General features: G+C 46.1%; 1 protein-coding gene across 11 annotated transcripts in view; it reads right to left on the minus strand.

Annotated features, from left to right (window-relative positions):
* Positions 1-27725, minus strand: part of RAPGEF6 (Rap guanine nucleotide exchange factor 6) — a 105178-nt gene that overhangs the window by 49733 nt on the left and 27720 nt on the right. For 9 of the 11 annotated variants that reach the window (XM_052689628.1, XM_052689627.1, XM_052689634.1 and 6 more), the window contains exons 5-6: positions 25895-25964; positions 21033-21176 (exon numbers count right to left, since the gene is read on the minus strand). In XM_052689628.1, coding sequence (XP_052545588.1) covers positions 21033-21176; positions 25895-25964 — 214 coding nt within the window. Of the gene's footprint in view, positions 1-236; positions 475-7499; positions 8323-21032; positions 21177-25894; positions 25965-27725 lie in introns of those variants that run through there. The other 2 variants (XM_052689630.1, XM_052689631.1) reach the window with 2 other exon arrangements.

Consider the following 27725-nt stretch of genomic DNA (forward strand, 5'->3'; position numbering starts at 1 on the left):
ACGTCAGTGACTTTGCAAGTTTTGAAAATAGGTATCAGCGTTTCCTTAAACAGTTTGGATAACCTTAGAACAGAGGTTGGAAGGGCATTTGCAACACAAATTAGCAACGTCAACTAACACAAAGGAGGACAAGAGACCCACACACTGACTTTCAGTATCTGTAAAAGAAGCCTGGCTTGGTTTATGGAATACACACGGAGTCACTCTGCAACGAGGATAACAACCAAAGGACTCACCACCAGAAGCAGAACTACTGAAGAAGCACAGTCTGTGCCAATCTCCTGGCAGACAGCATCCTCCAAAAGCAGGAATTAGAGGAAGAAAAACGAACCGTAAGGAAATAAAGGCTCCCCCTTGCCCTTTACTCCTTGGGAGCAGAGCGTGCCACCAGATTCCTGAGCTCCCTGCAGGGATGTGCACTGCAGATCGATGCCTGCAGGACACAGGAGAAGCACCGCCAGCCTCAGACGCAGGAACGCTCTGTCCTTCTGCAGGCTGCGTAAGCAGGTTTTGTCCTTGCTTTTACAGACTGTCGGTAACTTCACACCTTATTTGCTTTTTCTGAAGTTCCCTGAAACGTTGCCAGCATGAGCAATGTCCAGAAACAACACGGGGCTGATATCCCTGGAACAGAGCAGAGGAGACCGCGCGGCCCTCGCGCCCACCGGCTGCATGCCACCTCACAGTCCCCATTTAAAGCAAAATAAAGGATGTGTGCCTTCTCACGTGGGATTTTCCATTAAGGAGTTGCCACTGTTTTAAGCTGGAACCCATTAACAAACCCCGAGGGCATTAACTGTGACAGCACTTGGTAACCCCTGAGATTTGGGAAATGCTCACACTCGAGCTCCATCACAGCCCAGTGCAGCAGTTTTTCTTTCTTGGCTGATGCAGAAAGTTCAGCCCATTACAACCTGTGAGTTAAAGAAGGCTCCCTCCTTCCCTTCAAACGCTTGTTGTTCATTGATGCCCCTGATTCCAGCCCTTTCACAGAGCTGCCACTGGAATGAACTAGCTCTGCCCACGTTTCTGCATTTCCATTCCTATTTGCACTTCCAGCCTCCAGGCAGCCTTCCTCTCCCCTGGCCAATGCCATGCACACCTCTGACACCTTTCCTACAAACCAAACCATGACTTCTAGAAAGCTAAAGGTACATCCTCACTTCTGTCCCAATCCTCAGGCAGCAGCTCTGCTTAGCACAGGAGCACTGCTCTGAGTTTCCTTGGCACAGGTTCTGCTGTACCTTCTCCATTCCTTCATCTCACCAGCTCCACCATCAGTGCTGCTTCACACACACCCTCAGCTTGATCAAACCCTGTCTTCTACATTTTATTTGCCACTGGTGTTCTCTAAAGTTATTTTTCAGTGTTTCATTAGCCCTTTTCTCTAAGTAATTATTACAAATAAACTCTGTTTTACATCTACTTTTTGCACACAAGCCACAGTTCTGCTCCAATTTAGAGATGTAAGTATAAAATACATACAGAGCTGTGCTAATGGGAGAGCAGAAAGCTGCTCCTCAGAGGGCAAAACGAGCCCAGCTCAATTATGTATGCTGACATCAGTCATCCACCGACTTAATGCAAACAAAACCATTTCCTCCTTACCACAGCTATTCCACACAGGGAGCAAAAGATTTCTTCAGATTTTTAAAGAGCAGCAATGATTTATTATTATTATTGTTTTGACTCCATGAAGGCGATGCCCAGCCCTGGAACTGAATTCCCAAAGCGTGCAGCCTCAGAACTCAGCTCAGGGCTGATGTTCACCTTCTGAAGGATCAAATATTTGCCCAATGGGTTCAGCTCAAATCCTGTAGCCTCCAATAACACCATGCAAAGAAAAAAGGAACCAAACCTCTCAGGCAGCTCTCCTTTCTGAAATGTACAAAGGAGGCACTTGCTGGCAATTTTATTTCATATCTTACTTCAGCTCATTACTGCAGCGTTTACTTACTCTGAGTCTCAAAGAAACAGGGACCAAGCCCACTGCACGCATGACAGCCTTCCAGTGCCTTAAACCTGCCTTTCTAGCCTTCCCACAATAACCCCAGGCTTTCAAAAGAAAATAGGAAAACAAAGCAGAAAGAAGCAAAAAAATATGCAAAATCCTTTAAGGCTGCTCTGTGCCCACAGCAGCTGAGAGGTTCTTGGTCTGCACGGCTCATCCCATGCAGGGAAACATCCTCACAAGTATGACATCTCCTTAGTTACAACAGGGTGACATGAGGACAGAATTTCAAATGGAATTCTGGTGTTGCCTTAAACCACATACGTAATGCAATTTTAATTTGGCTTTCATATGTTTAAATAATAGATTACCGCTACGCTTTAACTCACGGTAATGCTCAGCATCTGACACACAAATGTCTCAGTGTTGGAGATAAGGGTGGACTTTGGCTGAGAAAAACTTTGGTATGAAAACCAAGAGTGCCACTGGAGCTCCGTAATCCTGGGAACAGCCAACGTGTAACCAGAAATTGCATTTGTTTTGTTGAGTTTTCGTTTGTTTGCTTTGTGATGTTGTTTTTTTCTTACCGCCAATTAATACAGATCAACTCTGTTTTGTTCTATGGGCTATACAGCATTTGAAAACACCAAGAACTGTGTTTTCTTATTATGAAAACGTTACAATAGCAATGCTCAAGAAGTCTTATTTTCAGTGCCCAAGTTTGAATTTTGCCATTTGTCCTCATCACTGAAAAACCAACATACTGCGAGACTAGAAGGAGCCTGGGCTAACCAGCTATGGCAGCACACAAGGAGTGATGACAGCTCTGAATGCTCCAAATCCCACATGGAACCCACATTTCAGAGCCATGGCAGCCCTGGCAGCGGAGCAGGAGGCAGCAGCCCGCTGCCTGGGGAGCTCTCATCCACGGACATGCAAAATGCCAGATTTACACTGAGCTTCATCTCGGCTGCATAATTTATAAGTTCTTACATCCACTGATTGGTAAAGCATCGTAGTGATGGCAGTTCCAGCCCCTCAGGGACAGCGAGTGCTGGGCGGCCCCAGGAGGCAGCGCCAAGGCCACCAGCGCCCCACAGCTGTGCCACTCTGGCACTGTGATGGATCAGCTCTGGGCTTGCTGCCTTGTACACGAGGCCCTCAGCCCTATGGAGAACAAAGCAGCACCATTCCTCCACCTGCATCTTGTCTGCATCCATCCAGGAACGTGGCTGTGAGGAACAGAACAGGGTGGTCCCGAGCCAGCTTGCTGCTGTGAGCAGAACTGTAACAAGGCAAACCAAACAAAGCCCAAGAGGAAATAAATGAAAAGCTGGATGTTTATTTGCATATTAAGAGCCAATTTCCGATAAAAACAATCCTTCAGGAAAAGGCTTTCTGTTGCAAGTAGTAAGATGTGAGCTTGCATTAACGCCAACTTACTGTACGCTGGAGTATAAGAAAATTCAGGCTTTCTAGAGTAAATGCCAAAGTGCTCGTATTCAAAATTTTTCGTCTTCATAAATTAACAAGCAAAATGTGCACGAAAAAGGAGTTTTGCTTGAAATATCATGCAAGAAAGCAATCCTCCTGTTGGAGGGGATGGAGATGGGAGAGATCAGGAAACATGGAAAAGCAATATTTTGAGGAGCTGGCCAAAACTTCAATAACTGAAACCAGAGATCTAAACCACACAAAGCAAGTGACTGGGAAGTCAGATGAACCCACAGGCCACATCTGTCCACACACAAGAGCCTGGCTGATGAGCACCCACGGGTCCCACCTGTGCCAGAGCTCAGCACGGGACACAGCTTTGGGCACAAGGAGCTCAGATGGAGAGGCAAGGCCAGGAGGACAAAGATGCTGCTAAAATCTACTGCAAAAAGAAAGTGAAGGGTTAGTTGTTCTGTTTGCACTGGCAATATTTTAAATTCATGCTACCTGGGCTACTTTCTACACAAGCGCATGAGCAAAGACAAGGATGACAACTAATCAAATCAAGGACACGCTATCAAAGCTCTGTTTTCTTTCTGATGAGCCAAAAATAATCTTTAATTGCATGAAGGTTTCAGCTCAGGATCTCAAACTGATGCCCTTTGAAATCAGAAGATGATGTTAGCCTGCTTTTATTTATGGATAACTAAAGCTTGCATCACATCCCTGCCAGACAGCAGCAGAAATGGGAATGGAAAGGAAAATGGCTCCAAATCTTCTCCTCTACCCCCGTCACAAACTTCTATGGAAGAAATGTACCTCTTGTTATTAAGCTTAGAATTAATAGATTTTATCTGAGCAGCAGAAAGGAAGAGGACAGAAGCCTGGAAAAAGGAGAAAGTAAGTGTCTGTCTGACAACAGAAGACAACTTTAATATGCACCTGGGATCTTAAATGAAGGTGTTTCCTGCCAGGATCAAACAATTTAGAAGCTGAGATGTTAGGTCAAAGATCCTTATTTTCTGTAACAAGCACATTATCTCCAAAAGCATCCCTTTTTAATTACCCTTTATGGATATGTTGTCTAATCACAGTGTTTCCCCATCAGGCCCTACTGCCACTCTAAGAGGGCAGCTGTGTATGCAATCTAGGCTTGGGAAATTTTAGGCAGTACATAACACTTCTATCAGTGGAGGACCTGACACATCTCAATTGCTAGGATTAGCATTAAAAAGAGTTCTGACTTCATAATGTGTCTGTGTTTACAAGTCTCATACCAGAAAGTGCAGCGCAGACACTGGAAGATACAGTCAGAATTATAAAGACAATCCAAGTCTTGCTGAGATGTATTTGAAATCATGACTTTGTTTGCATTCAAATACTGTGCATCATAGCAAAGGCACTTGATGTGAGCTGGGTGCTTGATGTCCTTGTGAACACAGCCTGGCCAGCCCACACCTCTGCCACAGCAGTGCCCCGATCACTGCTGGCACGATCCTGCAGGCAGGGCTCACACACCAGGCTGCAGGTGCACTGCAGAAACTCACCCTTGACATTTTTCTCTTAATTTATCCTCCTTCTTGCAGTCTTTAATGCAGGAAAACAGACAGCTGTCTGCTCCATCCCTTTTACTTTGGGAAGCCAAAAGGAACAGACCCACTCTCAGGGAGATGAGGGGCACGGATCACTCTGCATCCAAGGCTCCTCTTCTAGAGGCAACAGCTCCCAGCGCTCCCCCAGGCAGCTCCCGTGTCACCAGACAGCCATGAAGACCCACTGCCATACCCTCCTTTGCGTGCCCTCACATCAGCTCACCTTCCTGCTTAGTCACAAGAAACGTGACTTCATTCTGCTCTGATTTAATAGATGTAATGTTACTCTGCCACATTCTGAACAGCTCTAATTACGATGGAGTCAACCGTCCATTTTCAGACTGTTGTCCTACATCACACTTTAATAGCATCTAATTTAAAAATCTGGGACAGATATCCACAGAAGTCTATGGAACTTTGGGTTTAGTCACTGAGAAAGCGAAGATGAGATGTTTGCTGTGCTGCAGCCAGAAGCAGTTCCAGCTACAGAGCATGGTTATAAAACACCTGACATTTCCAAGTCAAAGTTATGAACTTGCATACTTAGAATTCTCAGGTCAGTTATTTTATTGTAATACAAATTATGATAAAATACCAACAGAGAAAACACGGTACGAAGTTCAGAAAAGGGAATGAGATCAGATGGCACTCAGACAACCGCTGTGGTCAGTCCTACTTTCCAGAGCTGCAGAGCTTTAGGAATGGATGAGTTTCCAAAGCTTTGGGGGTTGCGGGGACTTAAAGGAGCTCTGGGGGGTTCTGCAGGAGGGGGAACAGCTGCTTTTCCTGGGTTGGTTTCAAAGACAACAAATTATCTGAGGACTGATACACAAAAGCAGCTACTAGCTTGCAGCGATTGTTTAAAAGAAAGAAAACAACAGCAACAACGACAAAAGAAAGGAAAAAAAACCCCACCATGCTGCCCAACATTTTACAGCATTTCATTTATGAATTGCAAATGAGTGAACAAACGGCAGCAATGTGCTGGGTGCCATCCCCAGTGCTGACACAGGGGGCCACAAGTCCTTACAATCATTTTTCCCCCTGCAAAGCCTGATCTGAGCACAGCGCTTTCTCATTTTTTGGTTTCTCACTTAGGCCCAAACTCTCCTGAAAGAGCCACCCCAGCAGAAGCCCAAACGTGACTAAGCACTGCCATTTTTTAAGCAGCATTCAGACCTTCTTTACAAGGGCGGTGCGGGTGAGCCAAGCCCCAGGAAATCAAATCAAATCTGCACACTGCGTGTCTGCAGATGAGGAAGAGACAAAGTAAAGGAATCTGCACATACACTGGAGACACCGAGGGGTGTCCAATGGGACCCAAGGAGCCCACAGCCAGAGCCACATGTTCCAGCACATGAGTTCTGAGCGCCCGCTGCTCCCTTGGCTTTTGCCAATGGCATCGGTAGACTCAGCACGCAGCGCTGCTGAGCTGGGCCATGAACACACACCCAATTCCCACCTTTATTCTGGCAACCCTGCATGGAAACCCTAAATCCCAGCACTGCCCCCTGCACACAGTCAGCTCCTATTTCTAAAAAAGGAAACCCATCAAGCCCACCCAGCTGGGTTTCCCTGCAGTGTTTCTGCACACTGCTGTGCCACTTGGTCCCTGAAACTTCCTGGAACCAACTAGAGAGCGTATTTCTTGCTGTGAAGCCAGTGCCTCATCTCCTGGTCCCTAGAGCAGAGGGATTTCGCCCGCTGCCTGCTGGCTGTGACACACGGGGAACGTGCACAGTCCTCACCCCTGTGTGGCAGAAGCTCACAGAGGCAAACAGAGAACTGTTAAGAGATTCCAAGCTGTGTGTGCCTGGCCTCAGGTTTGTAGGGCAATTCTTGTGTGTAGGGTGCAGGCACTGCTCTCAGCCTCAGCACAACACGGGGAACTCTTGCAACGTTCCGAGCAAACCAACCTGCAGCCTGACAAACAGTGCATCTTTTATATTTCTTTACAGGCTTTTATCTCAGTCGGTTGGGCTGCTCGAACGTTCGAGATCTCATTACCTTCTTTAGAAGAAACACCCTTCCTTCCCCAGCCCCACACGAATACGGCATCTTCAAACAGACTAAATAGTGCCTCTTGAAGCTAATTGTGATTTCATAGTTCAGCTAAATAATTAACCAGTTCCACAACGCTGCACAAAGGAAGCAAGCAGTGCAGCCTCATACTGCTCCAGTGTCAGAGCATCAGTGGGCTCAGACATCAATATGTTCAAGTTAGCAATATATACAGGCAGTCAGAAAAACATTATGCTTCCATTACTCTTGCTCCATATATTGACAGGATAAAAAGCAAGCTTTAAACATTTCCTAAGAAAATGACATTTTTATGCCCCCTGTCCATTTGCAGGCTATTAGTATACATAACACCATCTCAATTTTCCAAGGTCCTCCCTTCCCACTCAGAAAGGACTCCAGCAGAGGAGCCCAGCACAGAGCCTGCAGCTCCGAGATGCAGCACCCCATCAGCCCCATGCACTGCAGCCCACAGAAAGCATCACACACAAAATCCTACTTACTTTGGAGGCCCACGGCTGCAGGCAGTTGGCGTAGCAGCGAACAAGAAAAGCCATTTCTTAGGCTGAGAAAAAAAGTTTCCTTTCTCAAATAAAAGCCACAGGGGGAAGAAAAAAAAAAAAGCAAGTAAAATCCTCCCTGGATTCTTGTGAAAAGTCATAAACCAAAGCAGCAAATATAGATGTATGCAACTTCTCAGGCTTGAATTTCACACCGAACTCGATTACAGTTCTCCCGTACCGGAGCAGTTTGCAGTGTTGCAGTGAGTTAGCAGCAGCAATTCCTATTCAAATGTTCCGGTTTTAACAAGCACATCAATTCAAGTCAAAATGTTTCCTAGCTCTTCCAATACAAATATCCAAGGGTTCCCCCAGGCAAGAGGCATGTACCTGAAAAGTGCTGCTAAGATGGAATTAATTCTGAAATGGATTCAAATTGCACGTTACAGCAACAATACGTTAAAAGGTGAGATAAGAATTCTTCCAATTCCTTTTTTCTCTTCCCTAAAATGCATTTACGAGTGGCTTATCTTCAGGTCCACTTTTCGGAAACTTCACATTCCTATCGGAGATGAAATTTTGCACAGGTTCTTCAGCATCCCAGGCAATTCAGGAATCCCACACCCTGGATATTAAAGTTTCTTCTTTATACTCTTGTCCATCATAACTGCAAAAATTGAATTAGTCTCCGGACTGTAGCTCCAGGATATGTGCTCTAACAGGTCTGCACTGTGGAATGCATTAGAAGCTTCTGCAATACAAACCCTTTTCTCTTTTGCCCCCCCACCCCTCCTTTTTCTTTTTTTTTTTTTAATGCAGTTTACAACTCTGCAGTGTTGCTTAGTATTCTAATGCATCGGTCAGACACAGTCCATCCACGCCTAGCTTTTCCAATTAAAACATTTCTGTAATGCACCACCAACCCGTTCGTCCATGGCTACAGCGAGCTGCCTGCTGGAGCCCGAATTCCTACTATCTTTGCTTGCTTCTCAGCAGCTCCCTCAGGAGAAGCTCCCATCGATTGGATGCTCCGCAGCAAGATGAAATATCTAATAAGGAGGAAAGAGAGTGGGAGGGGAACCGAGCTAAAAGGATGACATCACCTGTATAGAAAGCCTTTAGAAACTGCATTAGATCAATTGGCTACTGTATCTGCAGATGCAGCCGGCAGAGCATCTTTATTGACCTAATACAAACACACGGATCGGCACAGCACCCGCTCAGCACAGCGCCCAGCACTGCATTCGGGTCACACGCTGCTGCATGTGCTGCAGCCCTGAGCATTTTTCTTTCTAAACAATTTTAAAAGAATCCCAACCTCGTTTCTCCATTAACGCTTTTCAGTGGCATTAAGGTGAATCCTTTCGCATCTCCGCATCCACATGTAGAAAGAAGGAAAGGTAAAAAGATATATATATATATCTGCAGATACCGGCATGCATGCACAGATTTACCCGTCATCAAATAGACAATGCAATGATTTCTGCTTTCACGTACAGATGCCATACAAGAATTCCAGCATTTTTATCTCATCCTCTATTATTCCTCTATTATATCCTTTTTACTTACAATGAGAATTCCTTGCTGAACAGTGGTATTTATAATGCTCAAATTTTTAGTGGTTTAGGCACGTTTAAAGTTGCTGTGCCTTTCCTCTCCAATCAGCCCAATTATGTTCATAACAAGAACTGCTTGAATTCTGCAGTAGTCAATTTGATTTTACAATTCCTTTTCGCCACCAAAACCCGCCATGCTGGCTGGGCCCTGGGCAGCAGCCTGAGGGATCCCCCACCTCCACAGAGCAGTGAGGGGAGGGAGGAAGGCTCGGGGGATGGGACAGGGGGTGCAGCCTCCAGCACAGCCACTCCTGACTCTTCAGGATCATTTACTTCATCTGCAACAAGGGGCACTCACTGTCTCCATTTTCTTCTCTTTGGAAAGAATCTTCATCGCTGTATCTCATATTCTCTATTTGCATCAGACTTGAGGTCAGTTCTCCAGACCTGCAGGCAGACCGCACGGCTGCACCTTCCCCACAGAACAGCAGCCTCAGGGAGTGACCTGGGGGCAGCCATGGACCAAATGCCCTCTTCTGGTTCTGTTTGCTTGTCCAGGAACACCAAATCGGACAGTTTGGAGCAATGCACGGTGGGTTGTGCACCAGAAGGTGCACACAGGATCCCCACACTGCAGTGGCCAAGGGGCACCCACCAGTCACCCCCCCCCCCCCCAACTCAATTCCCCAGGCAGGGAGCAGAGCAGGGCTGTGCCCACCAGAGACCCAGAGCACCTCCCAGTGCCCTAAGGGACACAACTGGCACCAAAACCTGGATTTATTCCAGCGCTGCTCAACAATGGAAACAGAAATGGATGCATCTAGGCTAATGACTGGGTTTAATTTGTGTTTAAACACAGAGTAAAAGCTGAACTTCAGTCCCGCTCTTGCAAAATTCGCAAAGCTGACATCCGCTTTTAAAAGCCCAAAGATTTTTAGATAACTCCTTTAGACTTCTGAAAGGCATTCCATCAGCTACATAATAGCTGGTTCCTGTGCTGCTCCTTCAATACCAAACAATAGCCCTGATGCCAGCTTCATCTCGCATGCAACGGCACCGCATCTCTCCTAACAATTCACAACATTTAAAAAGCCTCCTATTCCCCCCCACCCCCGCTATAAAGCCCAACTGATACATTTTCAGCAGAAACCAACGTCTGAATGCCATCACGCCGTGTTACCTGCATCATTACAGTTATCACCATCACAATTTCTATCAAGGAAAAAGCAAAAACAAAAAAGAACCAAGCGAGCAGCAGCCAGAGGAAACCTCTCCCTGCCTGCATGCACAGCGATAGCGCGCAGCCCCCCCGGCCGAGCGGGCAGACAGTCATCTCCCAGCCATGCTTCCAACCCGCTGCACTGTGCATGAAATCCAATCCGCTACAGATTTTGGCGAGGATGCCATATTTTACAACTACTGTAAACACCGGCTCAATAATGGGAACGAAATTCCATTTCCTTCTAGTTTTGCCTTTCAGCGAGGATGACATCATCCCGGCGAGCTGCGGCTGCGTCCCGGGGCTGCGCCAGCGCTGCGAGGGGAGAGCCTGACCCAGATCCAGGCGGGGGCTGGGGGCTTCCCCCCTCCTCCCCCCCGAATAACTGCAGCTCCAGCAGCCCATGGACCTGTGCTGCTGAGTGACACCTCGCCAACCCATAGGGGAGGGAACGCAGCCCGCTCTGCAGTGACTGCAGCCAAATTGCTGCTGAAGAACAGGCAGAGCACACAGAGCAAGCTGCCCCTCTCACTTGTAACTGCATTCCAAGTTCTCAGAGAACCTTCAGGAAAAATAAACCTTCGGTATACAATCTCTGAATTTAAAACGCTCTTTGTTTCTCAACGCTGATTTGTTTTCACGCTTGAAGCCTTGCTCCATATGTTTCTATGCACCACGTTCCCTTTATCCTCCCCTAATGCTGAATCCTCCCGACCGTTAAATAAATCTGCATGTCCCAATTGTCTAACAGGAGCAAGTCACTGAAAATCAGGATGCTTCCAGAAGGATAGGAAGACTCTTCTGAATTTAAACACGCGTTCACTCAAACAGGACTAACGTCCCCCGTTATTGAAAGGCATCAAAACCCCAAGTTCCACCAAACCAGAGGCGCTGGGGGCTGGCAGCGGGCCCCAAGCAGCATTTCTCCATCACAGAGCCCTGTACCATAGCTGCAGCCAGCTGAGCACCAAGGTGAGCATCGAGCGTGGCAAGGCCAGGCTGTGCATGCTAGCAACCGACCCTTGGCCCTCCCAGCAAGGCTGCTGCATGCTGTCCCCACTCATCCCCGCTGCAGGTACTCTCATGTTCCCCCTCTTTTCAGTGTGAGGAGACAGCAGTGGCCTGCATGCACCCAGAGGTAGCCAGCTGCTCGGGAAGCAATCCCTCACTTCACACTCTTAAGACATTTGGGGCTAAAATACATTTTGATGAGGTTTTCCTAAGTGGGAATTGCCAAACAGAGTAACTTAACGCAGATATATTTTAGGTGTTAGCAGCACCTGCATCAGGAGGTTTGTCCAATACATGGGAGCACTTGAAATCCCTGTGCAGAGCAGGCGATGCTGAGCAGCACGGTGCCAGCTGCAGCCCCACAGCTCAGTGTCACTGGCACCCATCTCTGATTCCTCCTCCCCACCACTTCACTCGGGCATCTTAAATAAATCACCACGCTGTGTGCCAGTGCTAGCCCCCCAACAGGGCTTCTCAGGAACTCCTGTTCAAATGGAAGAAATAAAAAAGGAAAGAAAGCAACTCTCCACCCTGCTCCTGACCAATTCACACAAATGGAGGCAGTGAGAGCAGTGCTGTGAGCTCTGTTCCTCCTTCAGGGTGACATTACGTGCTGCTGCTGCTTCCCTCCGTAGATCGCCCTCCGCAGCAGCACTTAGCAGCACGCTGTAGAAAAATCCTGCTGCAAGATCTGTAGGATTCGTAAGTGGTATGAAAATGTGATCCATCCTAGGGGAGGGAGAGCAGGGAGGGAGAGGAGAGGGAGGGAGCTGGGGGGAGGCTGTCATCATAACCAAAGTGATGTAAGCTTCTAAATATAGAGCCTGTAACACAGAAGGAACAATAAAAAGGCACCATGGATTCAATTTCCCCACTGCTGCTGTGCTGCCCCAGCCATCCTTTTCCAGCTGTGGTGGTAAGCAAGGAAAGGTCATCTGCCATTTGCAGCTATTCACATTTATACGTATGAGTATTATAACACTTTCTAACATGCGCTTACAAATGACAGCTCTCCTCTGCAGACCCCCCTTCCTACAGCCCTGAGCAGCACAGCACCATGCTGGCACACAAGGAAGGGGAAACCCTCTCCTCACAAATCAAATACGAAAGTTCACTGCTGCAGCCTGACCGGAGGCAAACCACACTGCACCCCTTTCCTTCCTGACACCTCATTTCAGCAGCAGGCAGGGAGGTGCAGGCACGTATAGAGAGATCCCTGCTGGTGATGCTGAGTGGACACCATGCCAACACGGTTCTGTGGGACCAAACCCACCCAGAGATACCAAAAGCATGAGAATTTCCCAAGCCCTTTTTCAGTTTTTGCTCATTAAACATCCCCTTGACCTGGTGTCAGAGCCCCAGCCCAGCTCTGACCTCAGTGTGATTTCCCAGCTGTCACCAACCGGGCAGCCACAGTGTTAGGACTGGAAGCTGAAAACCCCACTGACACATATATATGTTCATTTTCATCCTGAACATTCTCTGCGTTGAATCTGATATGAAATCAAACACAAAATATCAGTTTTTTCCTCCCACAACCGAAGTCAGCGCAAGCAGGTGAAGCCTGTCTGCAACACGAGGTGCCAGCGCAACCCTGCAGGAAAAACCCTTCTGATTAAATGACCTTCAGAACAATGCATTAACTCCACAGATCAGGTTATAATTATTAAAATGGCACTTCCAATATTTTTATTCTGTCATTTTTTCTGGAGGTTGAACACCAAGCCGAAGGCCTGAAAGCAGGAGAGGGCGGGAAGGACCTGCATGCTTCTACCACAGCCAGAGAAACGTGGAGATGTCTGCCTATGCGTGGCTGAGTTCAGACAGTCAGCTTTCACTTCTCAGCAGACAGGGCAGCAGCCTGCAGCCATGCAATGTGAGTGCCATCTCAGGTGCTGAGCGGCCGTGCCAGGAGGCCGCACTGCCTGTCCCCATGCAGCATGCAGGCAGTGTTGCTGGGGGCTGCAGGGCACCCACATGCAGCTGCACTCAGTACCCAAAACCTGCTGTGCTGGGAAGAAGGGTTTGAAGCAGCAGTAAAATCCCAGTTATTGTCACTGGGTCTGTGAAACCCGTCACACAACCACACGAGGGCTCGGCACACAGACACACCTACACGCCAAGCTGACAAACAAAGGCACGTTTCATCACAGCTGTCAGACACGCTCCAGAGCTCAAAATCATAAAAATAATACGCGGCTGTCGTGGCTGCCCCACCGCCAAGGAAAACTCAGGCGTGAGAACAGAACTGAACAGTTAGCAACAGCAGGCAGGTCTGATTTGCAAGGACGAGGTACCAACAAGGAATTCAGCTGCACTGATTGCTCTGTTTAGTCAGACTCCATTTCATCAACTACTTCAAGTACTTCATCTGTCGAATATTTTCCCATTTGCAAAGTTTCTACAGTTCAAATGCAAAAATTACAAATGCTGCTGTAATAGTCATTAGAAATAGCAACCAGTTCCATGCCAAAACCAGAGAGATTCTTCTAGCTGTTCTCTCATGGAGGTTTTCATGCCAAGTTTTTCGAGGAACACAGGGCATCCAAGGGCTTGCTCTATGGACTGACATCTCCCCATGGTGATTTTAACTGGAACTTGTTCCAGATATTCTCAGCATGGCTCAGAAGAACATCAGTGACTTGATGCAAATTCCCATATTCTAAAACACATAAACATTTCAACTTAAATACAGATTTGAAGATATCACAGCCCAAAACCTTCAATGCGCAGCGCTTCAGGATGAAATACAAGATGACTTTTCATAAGGCTGCTTCTCTCTAAGGTATCATAAGCCCACAAATGAGCAGAAGGCTGAGCTGGCAATCAACAAGGATATCATCAGGCTGCTTACTTCGTTACAGCACTGAACAGAAGAGCCCAGGTGGAGGGCAGGAAACAAAGCCCAAAGCCGGGCACACTCCCATCCACCTCCATGCAGGCTGCCAGCCTGCTGCCTGCCCCCACTTCCACGAGAATCCACGTGCGTGCCACCTCAAAACACAGCAGTAATCAAGCAATATTAATAGAGAAAGGATCTGACTAAAAGCAACTCATACACCAAAGGCTTCCAAGAGCCACAAAAGACTGACAGTGCTTTAACTGGTGCACAGCGCTGCTTTCTACCGTCAGCCACCAGAAGCACACAGCTTCCAGCAGTGGGCACAGCACTTGAACATGCTCAATCTATTTTGCTTAAGAGGCTGCTTATAAAGAATTAATATCCTTGGAACTGCCACCCAACCCCTCAGGGTCCATCAGAGCACAGTTTAACTCTGAACATGCTACATAAAATATTTTCCAAGGAACTACGTTAATTTCTACGAAGGTGTAAATACTGATTTGCAAGATATCTAGGAGGGATTTTTTTGTTTGTTTTTTAAAAAGATTGGCATCACAGATTCACAGAGCAGCTTGGGTTGGAAGGGGCCTCGCAGACCACCCTGTTTCAAACACCTTTACATGAGCAGCTGAGGAAACTACTGCCTTCCTGAGATCTCCTTCCTAAGGAAAACATTAAGGAAAGGTAACTGGGATAACCAGACCTAGAAACAAACAGGAATCAGTCAATGACTGGGAAGTAGCTGTGAAGCTGTTGAGCCAAGTTCTTCATGCATTCCATACTGGTAACTTATTTTTATCACTCGTAAATGATAAAAATAGAGCAAAGTTTAACAAAATGCCATAAACTTGTCTGGGCTTCACAAGCTGAGAGTCAGCTAGGGAACCATACAGTTCTCCCAGTGCCATCTACAATATGTACTTTCAGCCTCACCCGCCACGGAACAAATGTGAGCACAGCAGCAAACCTCAGTGCCACACAGGGCACAGTCCCAGCAGCTCCTTGCTTCCCCCACACAAAGGCATGGTGAGGTTCCCCCAAGGACGGGCTGTGCTTATTTTCCCTATCAGTTTTCAATACCTTGATCAAGAAGCGAGGCGGTCAGCCTGGCAGCCACACAGGGATCCATCTGTCCTGCAGGAGAGCCACTGCTCCACCCAGCATGCAGCAAACTGCACTGCTCAGCTCCACGCATCACTGCCAGCAGCCTGACCAGACCCAAGGAAATGCAGGTGCTCACCTAAAATAAACCCTCCAGCGTTTGTGTCTGAGCTAGTTTCATTTCTGCAGCACTCCTCAATGCTGTTCACAACTACTCGTGCCATCCCAGAACTGCGCTGATTTCTGTAATGAACTCTTCAGGGAAATTCCCAAATATAAGTTTGGAATAATTATAATCCCTCTCATTATTGATAAATTGGGGTATGCATGTTATATATGTTTCAAAAAAGGAAAAAAATTAAGGGCACGGGTATCAACAGAAGGGCAGTGCTTTTCATACAGATCAGCTTATTTTGTGTGCAGTGCATCACAGTCATCACTCTTCAAAAACCTCATCAGACTGGAAAGCACCAGTGGCTGGGGAAGTTACCAGGAAGCATCCGAATGCACAGCATGTGAGGATGGGAGTTTTGCTTTGCCTGTCACCAAGGGCACTTGACAAAATGAAGCATGATGGAACCAAGCTGTGAAACAAAACCCAAGCTGGTGTGCTTTTGGGGGATCCCCTGCTTACAGAAGGGGACAACAGGGCACCCAGCAGTCATGGTGGTGGGGTGAGCTCCACCTGCACCAGAGCCGAGGGCCAGAACAGTGGCCCTCAAGTCCCAGTTGCAGAAAGCTGTTCTTCACTCCCCTGCCTGCCACATGCCCAGTCTCCCAGCTTCACTTAGGGATGTACCATCATGAAGCCTCCTGGATGACAGGAGACGGAGGAACTGAAAACAGCAGTGCCAGCAGCTCCAGGGTGGCAGAGCCTTAAGGCACGCTGACACGCCGTGGCCTGGGAGCTGGGCCATGGGCTGCTCCACCCAAACTCAAAGACAAGCTGAAAGAGAGGAAATGCTCATGTTGTAATAACCGTGCAAGAGGGAACTTGCATGATCCCTGTGCACCTCGTGACCCACGGCGTGTTTTTCTGCTCCTGCTGCTCAGGACGCAGTGAGACTGAGGGATTTCAGGAGGATCCAGATTTCCTTCCAAATCTCAGATAAGAAAGCTACAATTGTCAAACATATAAAAGCGTGGGGATCAAAACACGTTAACAAGCTACGATCCACATAGAGAACAATCACCCAGCTCCAAAATGGTTCCAGAAATGATTTCAGCCACTCGCAGCACAGCCACAGCCCTGCTGGAATTGCTGATGCTCCCAACCAACAGCTGCAGGCTGCTGCTGCACCAGCTTCAGCAAGAGGCATCTGGAGACAGGTTGCATCACAGTCACGTCCACACCAGGTACCACTGCAGCACATTTACCTGGCAGTTAGAAACAGATCACAAAACACCCGCAGCAATTTACAGCGTTTAATAAAGAACCCAATGGGTTTGATGCGGTGCGTTAAGATGTGAAGCCCCTGCAGTAGTGAGATACCCCCCACTGACTGCAGCCCCCGATGGGATTACATTAAGCAATGATCACAGAACAAGGAACTTGCCACTCAAGCAGTCCGCAAGTGACAGACTGCTCTGCAGACAGATGCTCCTAACAGGGCTCCTGGAAAATCTGCACAGGAGGCGAGTATCAAGATGCTGTCCTCAAAAGTTAGCGTTAGAATAAATCTCTTAAACCTCATCATCCTCTTAGAAGAGTTTTTTTATATTAAAAAAAAAAAAAAAAAGCAAATTTGCACATCTGAGAAAGGGGATTACTAAGAAAAGTGCAGTAATATTTCCTTATTCTGTTCTACGATGAAGAAACATTAAAAAATTAAAAACATTGCCACAACTCTCTGGAAAGTTACATCTTACGTATGCTATTTCGAGAATACTCATTATTTCAATCATCAAAAACTGTCAAAATGTGTATAATAGTAAGTTTTTTTTAAGTCTCATTAGAATCAAAAACATGCAGGCTTGGTGGTCACATTGAAATTTGTGCTTAAGTGTTAAACTCCATTTGGATTTGTTCACTGCAGGAAATATAAATGCAAAATTTACTGTATCTCAAGTTTGTAATCGTGAAGATAAACATTTGAACCTTTTGCTTTCTGAATCTTCATGAAATCAGCAGTGTAACTTCTATACAGCCCCAGAACTGACATCAAACACTTCTTCCCCAAACCATAAACTGAAGAAAGAACCCGGCTGCAGTTCCATCCATACCTGTACACTCACAACAGTTCAGAACAGAGCTGAACAAAGATGACCAGAATTACCTTTCTCCTTTTGTAATAAAAAATGCAGTTGCATTATTGATTGGCTTGAAAGCTAGACTAAGAACCAGGAATGACTGAATATTCATTGTGGCTGTGCCAGTGCCCTGCTGCCTGACCCTGGTTCCTGTCTGCGTTCTTATCTACGCTGCAGACAGACTTATGCACAAACAGAGCCTATCTCCACAAAGATAGGCACCCATACTAACGAATCACATCTGAAGCAGTAACAAGAACAGGCGTAATTAACACCAGCAGCACATTTTGCTCTCGTTCATTAAGCCTGACGAGAGCCTTCTCCAGCCTCACTTCCCTCCCACCACCCAGGGTGACGGGCACAATGCTGATGCTCCTCCAGAGACAAAAGCAGACAGGGCAAGGGTGAGCAGATCTCACATCGCTGTGGCATTAAGCTTTGCCACAGCCACTCCTGCTCTCCCCACCGTGAGCATCACTGCTATTTCATGCCCTGGAGAAGCACTGGGTAGGTCTCCCCAAGCACCCGTCTATCCCCAGGATGCTGCTGGCTGGTTGTGCTGCAAGAGGAAAGCCACAACACCAGCAGAGCCCTGGCACAGCTCCTGGAAACTGTGAGCACAAGGCAGCCCTTGCTGTTCCACCTGCTAGTGAGCAGCTCTGCTATCACCTGCACACGTAGTGTGAGAACCCATTCATGCCATCGCACTTTGAAGACAGAAACAGACACCAATTTTTAGCACCGCGTTGTTCTTGAAGCAGAAGAGAAGGAAAAATGAAGATACCAATAATGATTTTGAATGTGAGTGATCCTGAAGATTGACAGTTAAATTCAGAACTGGAGGTCTTTCACTTAAGTAAGAGGTATAAGAGAAAGAGCTTCAAATATATGGTGATCGTAACTGAAAGCATTACTGAAAGAACCTGCACACAACTATTTATCTCATGGCCAACCCCAGGGACTTCCATGGAACTCGTTCCAGCAGGAACTCCAGGCAGGGAGCTCCACACAAGGAGGAGATGCAAGCTCACATCACCACCTAATGGGTAATGCTTTATAAAAACAAGGATTCACCTTCATCATAAATATTAATGGTACTATATTTAATACTCACGAGATTTACATTTCAAGGAGTAAACAGAAATTGCACAGATTAATTCCCCTTAAACAGAGGATTTCTTGTGCTTGCTTTTAATTGTCAAAGGAAAAGTCCTGAGCTGAGATAAAGCAACACTAAGTGCCAATACCTACAGGATCTTGTTTTCTTTAGAAGGCAGAAAGCTGCCTGTGCCCAAGAGGTGCTTCCAGACCTAACCACAGCACACTGAGCACTCAGCTCATCACACCACTGGAAAGTGGGGAGTCCTGGCACGCTGTGCATGAAGCACCAAGCCTTCCTGCCCAAGCAGAGCTCACAAAAGGTCCGTCAAGCCACAGGCAGCATCTGTCACAGAGCATTCAGCAACAGGCTGGAGAGCGAAGTACAATGCTGCATTTATTCATCAGCATCGGGCCAGAGAGGAAATGTGCTGGCAAGTTTGTAAACAGTTTCCTCACTCTAGCAGAAACATTGTTTCAAGTTCTTGGCAAATTCATTCCAAACCCCTCCTCATCCTGCCCATTCTCCACTGGGCTGAAGTGCAGGGTTACATTACCATGTTTGTTTTTCAAAAGCACTGGTGACCAATGGCCGAGTAGAACCAGATTTCTCAAGGCAAGAGTTGAGCCCATGAAACCGAGGCACAGAATGAACAAAATAACTCAGGAAAATTCATTATTTAAACAGAATATAGAAAAATATAGGCATCCTTTGTGTTGTTTACTTGTCAAACAAGCAGCTGGGCCCATTTCTTTGTCATCTGTTGAGATACAAATTACTTTTCACTTCACCAAGTACTGAGACACAACACTTCCCAATTAGGAGTTTCCTAATGCCCCATCCCTGCAGGCATTCAAGGCCAGGCTGGATGGCTCTGGGCAGCCTGGGCTGCTGGTTGGTGACCCTGCACACAGCAGGGGGTTGGAACTGGATGAGCATTGCGGTCCTTTGCAACCCAGGCCATTCTGTGATTCTGTGACAAGGACACTGTTAGCTGACTGATCACAGTCCTGCAAGTCCAACACACCAACTCCAAGCGGGAAGAACTGGCAACCACTGAAACCACTTACAGCAGCGCTAACATGGCAGCTCTCTGAGCAAAGGCAGCAGTCTGTCCATGGCCCCCACGTGAGCCAGAGGCACAGCAAGTGCCAGCACCACTCCTGAGCTTCTCCTCCTTGTGGCATTGACGCCTAAGAATTTTTTCCTGCATGCTTCTCAATGTTATTGAAACACCAAGCGACGGAACGAGATTTTGTCATACACAGATTGGAACTTAATTCCTAATAAAGCCTGATTAGGCTGCCCAGAGCCCGAGAAGCCAACAGCTCCGTTCGTCAATGACTAACACAGATTATTCAGTAATGATAAAAGGCAACATGTGACAGGTCTTGAAATGAGATGGAAGAGAACGTTTAGTTTCAAGTAGCTCATCTGCTTCTTGTCATAGCAGCGAGAGCTATTCTGCTCAGCAGACAAACACCAAAGTCACCTTTGCTCACCAAAACGCTAATGCTGCAGAGCCTCCAAGTCACCCACCTGCAGTGCCATGGTTAACAGTGTGGGGAAAGAGAAAGAAAAGAGAAACGGCATTTTATTCTGAAACAGAGAGGAAATCTTTTAAGTTTTCAGCTAACTGCACACTTCAGGTATTTTGAAGTGTATAAACAGGAAAAAGGGGGAGAAACTGAATGTTTTTTTCTGTGCATGAAGACTAGCCGAAGTTTCTGCATTTCAGTGTTAGTATTATTTGTCAATGCTTGATTTTCAAAGAAAATCAAAACCTTTGGAACAATTATTTTCAATGAACTCTTCTGTCTGATCACACACATACACATATCCTGCTAGTAGCAGCAAGTTTGTACGTGAAAAAGAAGGGTAAAGAGAAGCCTTCAGAAAAGCATTGCAGCCTCAAAACCACAGCAGTACGTGCCTTCACACAGAGCAGACAGCAGTCTGTGAAGGATTTTAAAAGTGGCAACTGAGCTGCCATTACTTCTTGATGCTCACAATACCGTTATGCTATTTTTAAGCAGGTAAATGTGACAGATAGTGCTGTTATTGCATTGAACTGCCTTTGTGATTGACTCCATTCCAAAGCACGGCCTAAATCTAAGGGGAAAAAAATGCACACAAAAAAAACCCAGCAACTAATTCCTGTATCTTACCAAAAAAACTCCAGCTAAAGCCAACCAACGCCCAGAATGACCACTTCTCTTCCAGCAGACACATTAAGATTTATTTGCAGTGCTCAATCAGCACTCATAAAGCAAAAAACCCCTTTTCAAACCGCAGCCTGAATCTTCGCCACAACATGAAGTGCTCCACTCCAAAGCTCTCAAAAAAAAGCATCCACAGCCACGGCAAGCACAGCCCATCTCAGCTCATCTCACCTCTCCTCTGAGGCTTTTCTCAACGCCCCCATGCCCAGGTACCAGCAAACAGAGAGCAGACTCACCGACAGGTAGCTGCTGGCATCCACGTTGTCGGTGATGGTCTGGCGCTCACCCCTCTGGTTGATCTTCCTAAACCTGCGCCGCGACTGCCGGAGGGGCACTTCTCTTTGCAGGATGCTTTCCTCATTGTCTTTGGAGTTCTCCACCTGAAACACATGTTCGGGTTCCTGGTTAAACATCCAGTTCTTCCATAGCACCGAGAGCCGATGGAGCCGTAGCAAGCTCATGAGGAAGGAACAAACATAAGTTGAGACCAGTTAAATTTGTCTCAAGAAAACGACAGCAGATGCTTTGGAGAACTGCTGGTGCATGGCTCAGAGCGACGTTCGTACAATGAGCCGGAGGCCGCAGCTTCCTTCCAGGAAATAGTGGCTTTTTTTTCTTTTTTAAAGCTGCACCCGTATCCTCCAAATAATGTCACTCGTGGGCAGAAAGGCTTTTGCACCGCACACATTACACAGTGAGAGTTATATACGTGTCAGATTCTAAGGATGCCCTCAACAGAAGTTACCATTTAGATATTCATGCTTTTCAACCCTGGCCATTCTATGATTCTGTGACACAATCTGCTTAAAGCCACTGAGTTATATTCCATTTTTAACGGGGTATTTCTTCAAAACTTAACAATTTCATGCAGTAGTCACAGAGAAACAACTTACAACATCCCTGTTCTGTTGGTTGTTTAACTGCTTTGCTTTGCTTTTTGCTTTGGAAAAAGCTCTTAGCCCTACTTTCCCTATGCCATACCTGTTTCTAACCACTTCCAACAAATTATGAAGAATTCACTGGAACTTGATTCATACCTTGCTGATAAATCACATCTTCAACTAAACATTAAAAATAAGGTAAATTTATCTTGTTAGTAAAAGCCAGCAGGAATCCTTTTTATCTCACTAGCTCCAATTCCTTTTTCTTCTATAAAAAGCAGTCCCATCCCTCCCCACTTCCTTCTGATGTTTTGGAAAAGTGTATCCTAGCAGGAAACAGAGCAGACGTGCTGCAAATGGGCTGCAGCCAGCAAGAAGCTCCTCTACCATACAGCTACACTATGCCCTAAATGATTTTTTAAAACAGGCTTTCCCAAACGTAAGACTACAGCAGCAGAACAGGAGAAGCTCCACGTTGCATTATGCAGCCCTCCCTTCACACACTTGGGTAAATTATCTCCAAATTCAAATGCAAAAGGTGTAAAGGCATGAAAATTAGGAAGATTTAACGGCAGTAACAAGTCTCTGAAAATAGCTGAACCATTCACAGAAGCAACATCACCTCCACTTTCCACATTGCTTTTCTCAGAGGTCAGAGGAAGGTGCAGGTGACGGGCTTATTTCGTGGGTTATTTTTAATTCCACAGAGAGAAATATACACTGGCAATGCAATTTAAAGATATGCTAGATTTTAAATAGAAGGCTGCCCTGCCAATGCAGTGTTACCAAACAGAAAGCAGAGAAGCAGAGCTCCCTCAGTAAGCGAGAACCACGCTTTTCATTTCTCAAACTGCACACAGGTTTCCTGAAGCAGATGACGCTTGGTTTCTTACAATTACTCTAATAAGTAACCTTTAAAACTGCCTTGATTCCATTGTGAATTTTGTGCATGTGCAACACGAACTGCTTCAATAAATGCACTGTTTCTTCTTTCCTTTGGGTTCAGCCTTACGGGAGCACAGACAGTAAAGCAGGGCTGTGTGCATCTGGCACCCAGTAATGGGGCTCCCTGCAGCAGTAGGCAACCACCAGCCCAGCACTGAGGAGCTTCACTATCAAACCCCCAACTGAACAGATAGTTTGAAGGCTAAAATAAGCACCTACTGCAAGATGATGCTGTTTTTCCTCCACAATTCTAACTGAAAACAAAGAGGTGAGCACAAACGCATGATTTGTTAACACAAGGGCAAAACAACCAACTGCCAGTGGAAACGCAGAACTGAGACCACCTGCTTCCTTCAGTTAGCACTGCAACCGACCAAACAAAACAAAAATACAAATCATAACACCAGGAAAGAGCCCTGCACAGCTTCCAGTTCAGTGCCACCAGCAGATGGCTGCCAGTCCGGCTGGTGGTGCTCACGGCCGTCACTGCGCCTACTGCTGGTTCTGAGCACCCAGCTTCCCCAGCACAAGCAGCACTCAGCCCTCCCTGCACCAGGTTGTCACCCAGCCTGCTGGCACAGAGCACAGCCAGCCAGCACAGCACCACGGGACAAAGGCTTCTGCTGAGTGCTGCAACACTGCAGTGGCACAGCGCAGGAGCAGGCACCAGCTTGATGGCTCTGCTGCCCAGCGTGCTCCTTCCTAGCATCTTGTACACCTATTATCTGAAAACAACTCAGCTTACTAACTGGGCATGTTCTGAAGAAGGGTGCTGCTTTGTTTAATGGGGTTCTGGCAGCTGCAGGCTGCTCCATGCAAACTGCTTCCCCGCTGCGTGTGCTGCCACAGAAAAAATAACAAAAACCAAAGGGGATCATGAAATTGTCCTCAGTGTTGCTCTGCACTTGGTGCCAGCACCTCCAAACACCATGCTGCTCCTCTGCTGTCTTACAATGAATCTAAAGACAAAAATGAAGATGCCAATGTACAATTTCCATGTACAAGGAAACACTGCAGTTCTGGGCCATTTTCTTAAGTGACAAATGGCCCCATTATTAATTCAATAGGTTGTTCAGCCTCCAAAATATGAGCTATTCTGCCTACTCACACGCTATCTGTTATCCTCATTAACTTAAGATGACCACATTTTATGGCCTTTAAAATGGGTCAGTTCCCAGAGGATTCCCATTTCAAAAAACTGATTTACATTCTAAAAAGAAAGAGGAAAAAAAATAGGAAAGCAGCAGCAAAAGCAGAGAATGGCAGCAGTCTTTAACTGGGTTAAAGTAGTGAAAGCTTTCACTTGAAGATAAATATTCATTAGGCATTGCACATCTAATTGGATGTTGCATATTAAAGAAAAACTCTCTTGGAAAAAAAGAGTGAAAGAAATTAAGAGAAAGTAATAAGAATTAATCAGGGAAATGAAGCTGAGCACGCTTTCTGTCACAGCAGCCCACTAGTGAGGCAATGTCACCACGCTGAGGCTCTCTTCTCACTCCTCTGCAAGTCCCACGTAGGAAACTGACAGTACTTGAGCTATATTTTCCTCTAAGTTCTGAACTGTGGACTTCTAGTTCACTGATTTTCCTACAGAAGAGGACACTGAAGTTCCATAAATGGACGTAAGGTACTTTCAGGTGCCTTTATTCTCTCAGTGGAACCTAACTACAACTACAGGAAATCCAAGAAAGAACTTTAAAGCAGAGAGGACAGTCGTCCAAGCTGTGCAGTTCTCTCCAGGAACAAGTGGCAGCATTTGGCAATGCTGATGTATACAAATGGCTTCTGCAGGACTGTGACATCCCCCTGGGAAACTTCACAGCAGTCACACACACAAAAAACTCTCCAGTTTCACAGAACCATAGAATGGCCAGGGTTGAGAAGGACCACGACGATCGTCTGGCTCCAACCCCTGCTGTGTGCAGGTCGCCAACCAGCAGCCCAGGCTGCCCAGAGCCACATCCAGCCTGGCCTTGAATGCCTGCAGGGATGGGGCATCCACAGCCTCCTTGGGCAACCTGTGCCAGAGCCTCACCACCCTCTGTGTTAAAAACCTCCTCCTCATATCCAATCTAAACCTCCCCTGTCTCAGTTTAAACCATTCCCCTTGTCCTATCACTATCCACCCTCATAAACAGTTGCACCTCTTCTTTTTGCATGCTCCCTTCAAATACTGGAAGGACAGCAAAATGCTCTATGGAGATGATACTTCTTTGTGTGTATCTTCACTTTTTTTTTTTCCCCATTTGGTTGCCCAGGTTTTTGTTTGGGTGTTGTTTTGTGGTTTGTTTTTTTTTTTTTTAATACAATGATGACAATAACATAAACTTTGCCCATGGAAAATATTTCATGTAAACCAGCAAACCCACTTGCAGCAGGTGAGTCACTGCCAGGAGGAGTGACACACTTTCCACCTCAAACAGCAGTTGCACCAGTCCATGGCATTTCTGCAGGACACAGCACAGTGGCTCTATGAGCACCTGGAGCAGCAGGTCTGTAAGCACAGGGCTGTGCAATTAGCTTGTGAGTGAAAACAGTCTAAACTGTTGATCTATTTAGAAACAGTGAGAATTGTTGTCAGCTCCATCAGCCTGAAGGGCCTCCAGCAGACAGGAAGGCACCCACGGGGCCAGGCAGATCCCTGTGCCACAGTTTGGTGCAGGAGCTCACCTGACAGACAGACATCTGTGCACACAGCATCTTTTAATGAACACATGAACTTGGCAGTTTGTAAGTATTCTCAGGAAGTGCAATGGACATGGAAAAGGTCGATGGCAGCGAAGCTGAAAGCCTTATCCTTCAAGCTTGGCTAAGCATCCTGTGCTCCTTCAGCTCTTACTTAAAAGCCTTCACACTACGTGGAATTGCAAAGCTGAGAATAAGAGTAGCACTTTCCAGCAGACCCAGCAGTGCTAGCCTGGCCAGTAAAAAGCAATGAATCAGGGGGTGAGGATGGAAATAAAATATTCAAGATAGCAGTCTATTGTTCCACAACCCAGGAATGCTCAAGTCAGCCCTAAATGGTAAGCTTTGGAACTCAAATAAATACAATTTTGAAAGGAATGACACAATGATTCTAATCATCACCATCATTTACCCATCTAGATTAAATGTATGTGACTACTGCCAGTATGATAGCAGTGTAACTGAAATCAAGGCAGTTTTGCTGCAATTTAATAAAATACTTCACAATAAGCTTTTTGCTATAAGACAAAAAGAATTTGCACAAATCAGCAATAGATTAAATACATCTGAAAAATCTGCCTTACCACAATCATTTCTGAAGGCTCCAGTATGATACATTCGCATCCTCGTTTTCCTCCAGACTGCTTGCCAAAACTACATAAGGACAGAAAGAAATGAAAAAGAATGAGACAAACAGCTCAGCTCATCTTTTGGGTACTAAAAGCAATCAGCTCTGGTGCAGATTACCTACTCTGCAAAACAAACAAACAAACAAAGAAAAACCAATTGGGTGAAATTACTGTACAAAAAATTCCAACATAACAGCATCATTAACATATTTTTTTAATTATTATTTACTCAGTCCCTCCCATCACAGGCTGTTATGTAAAGCTCAGATACAAAGAGCTCTCATTCCTAAGATCGCTGCTCTTTGCAGATGCCCAAACCCACTCAACGCCTCCAGCACTGGCTGCAGACCTTCTGTCCCAGCTCAGCCTGTGCCACACAGCCGGGCTCAGGTGAAGGCCTTCCCAGACAGACAGCAAATTAAAAAAGTCTACTTCATTAACAGCATCCCAACTGGATTAGCAATGCTGGAGCTGTAGCTGCTGTGTTACAAAGTCAGGCTGCCAACGGCAATCAACTTCTAACACATCAGCAGGCAAAACAAGTGAAGAAACAGCTAACTTGAAGGAAAGACTGATGTTTGCATTACAACAGGGCTAAGGCAAACGCAGAGATGAACCCTAAGAAGTAGATGTGCTTTGCTGGTTTCTGCTACGGTTACGTTTGGAAAGCACATCTGGAATTTCAGCCACAAAGTATTCGAGTTGCAGCCATCTCTATAGAAGACCTTCCCTGAAACACCACCGCTGTGCAGACCTATGAAAAGACCTGTGCTTATAAGCTGCACTTCAACATACAAAATCTCATCCAGGACATTTGTGTTCTCAAGAAAGGAAGTGAAGCTTCAGCTTTTTCCAGCCAATATATTATTGGTGCAATCCTACAGGCTGGCTGTCAGGATAAAGCACTGCAATTAGCAGAAGCACCGCAGATTAAAATGTCAAGTCTTGATTTTATTAGTGATTTACTGAAAAAAAAATAACCAGTAAGTGAAATAACTGCTATGAAGTCATACTGGAATTTTCTCATGCATGCTAGAGAAGGCCAGAAGAGCACAGGTTTCACACTGAAAATTGGTATTTTCCACACATGTAAAGCAAGCGACTGGTAGCTGAAGTTCTCACGGCTTCAGTCACTTGAAAAGCATTCACTCATGCTTTTGCCATGCAGTGTGAGCTTCTGAGCATCTGCAGTGCATCAGATCTATTCCTCCACTAACCAAAAGAGAAAAACAAAGCGAAACAAACCAAGCTTCCGCAGCACGGCGCATTTGCATTGAGGAAAAAAAAAAAAGCTGCAGTTCTAGTTTTACTTCATGCAACAAAGAAATTTAAAAGAACAGCTCTTTAGATGGAAATGTAGAGGTGTTATGTGCAACTAGAAAATGTCTGCATCCTTTTAGAACAGAAATAATCTGTTAATAATAATAGTAGTTCTGGTACAGTTGAGCTTCCCTATGCTTCTGTCGCAACATTTGTCAATTGAGCAATGATCACGCACAGAACACGAGAGGAAGAAGACATTGCTTCGATCAAAGGTCAGGCTCTGGGCGCTGCCCCTTCTGGTCCATCAAGCACTTTACAACAACCAAACACTTGCAGAAAGGTTACATTCCAACAACAAAACCCACCCTGCAGATCCTAAGGAATAAACGCCTCGCGTTTACCAGTCAATAGGTCATGGTTAATTACTTCCTGGCACGCACCACGCGATGTTCTCTCACCAAGCTGAGACGATGTTCTCTCACCAAGCTGAGACGTGGGCACAGTTTCCCCAGCCATTACATTC

The sequence above is a fragment of the Tympanuchus pallidicinctus genome, unplaced genomic scaffold (assembly GCF_026119805.1).
Source record: "Tympanuchus pallidicinctus isolate F22 unplaced genomic scaffold, pur_lepc_1.0 scaffold25, whole genome shotgun sequence".
Classification (NCBI taxonomy): domain Eukaryota; kingdom Metazoa; phylum Chordata; class Aves; order Galliformes; family Phasianidae; genus Tympanuchus; species Tympanuchus pallidicinctus.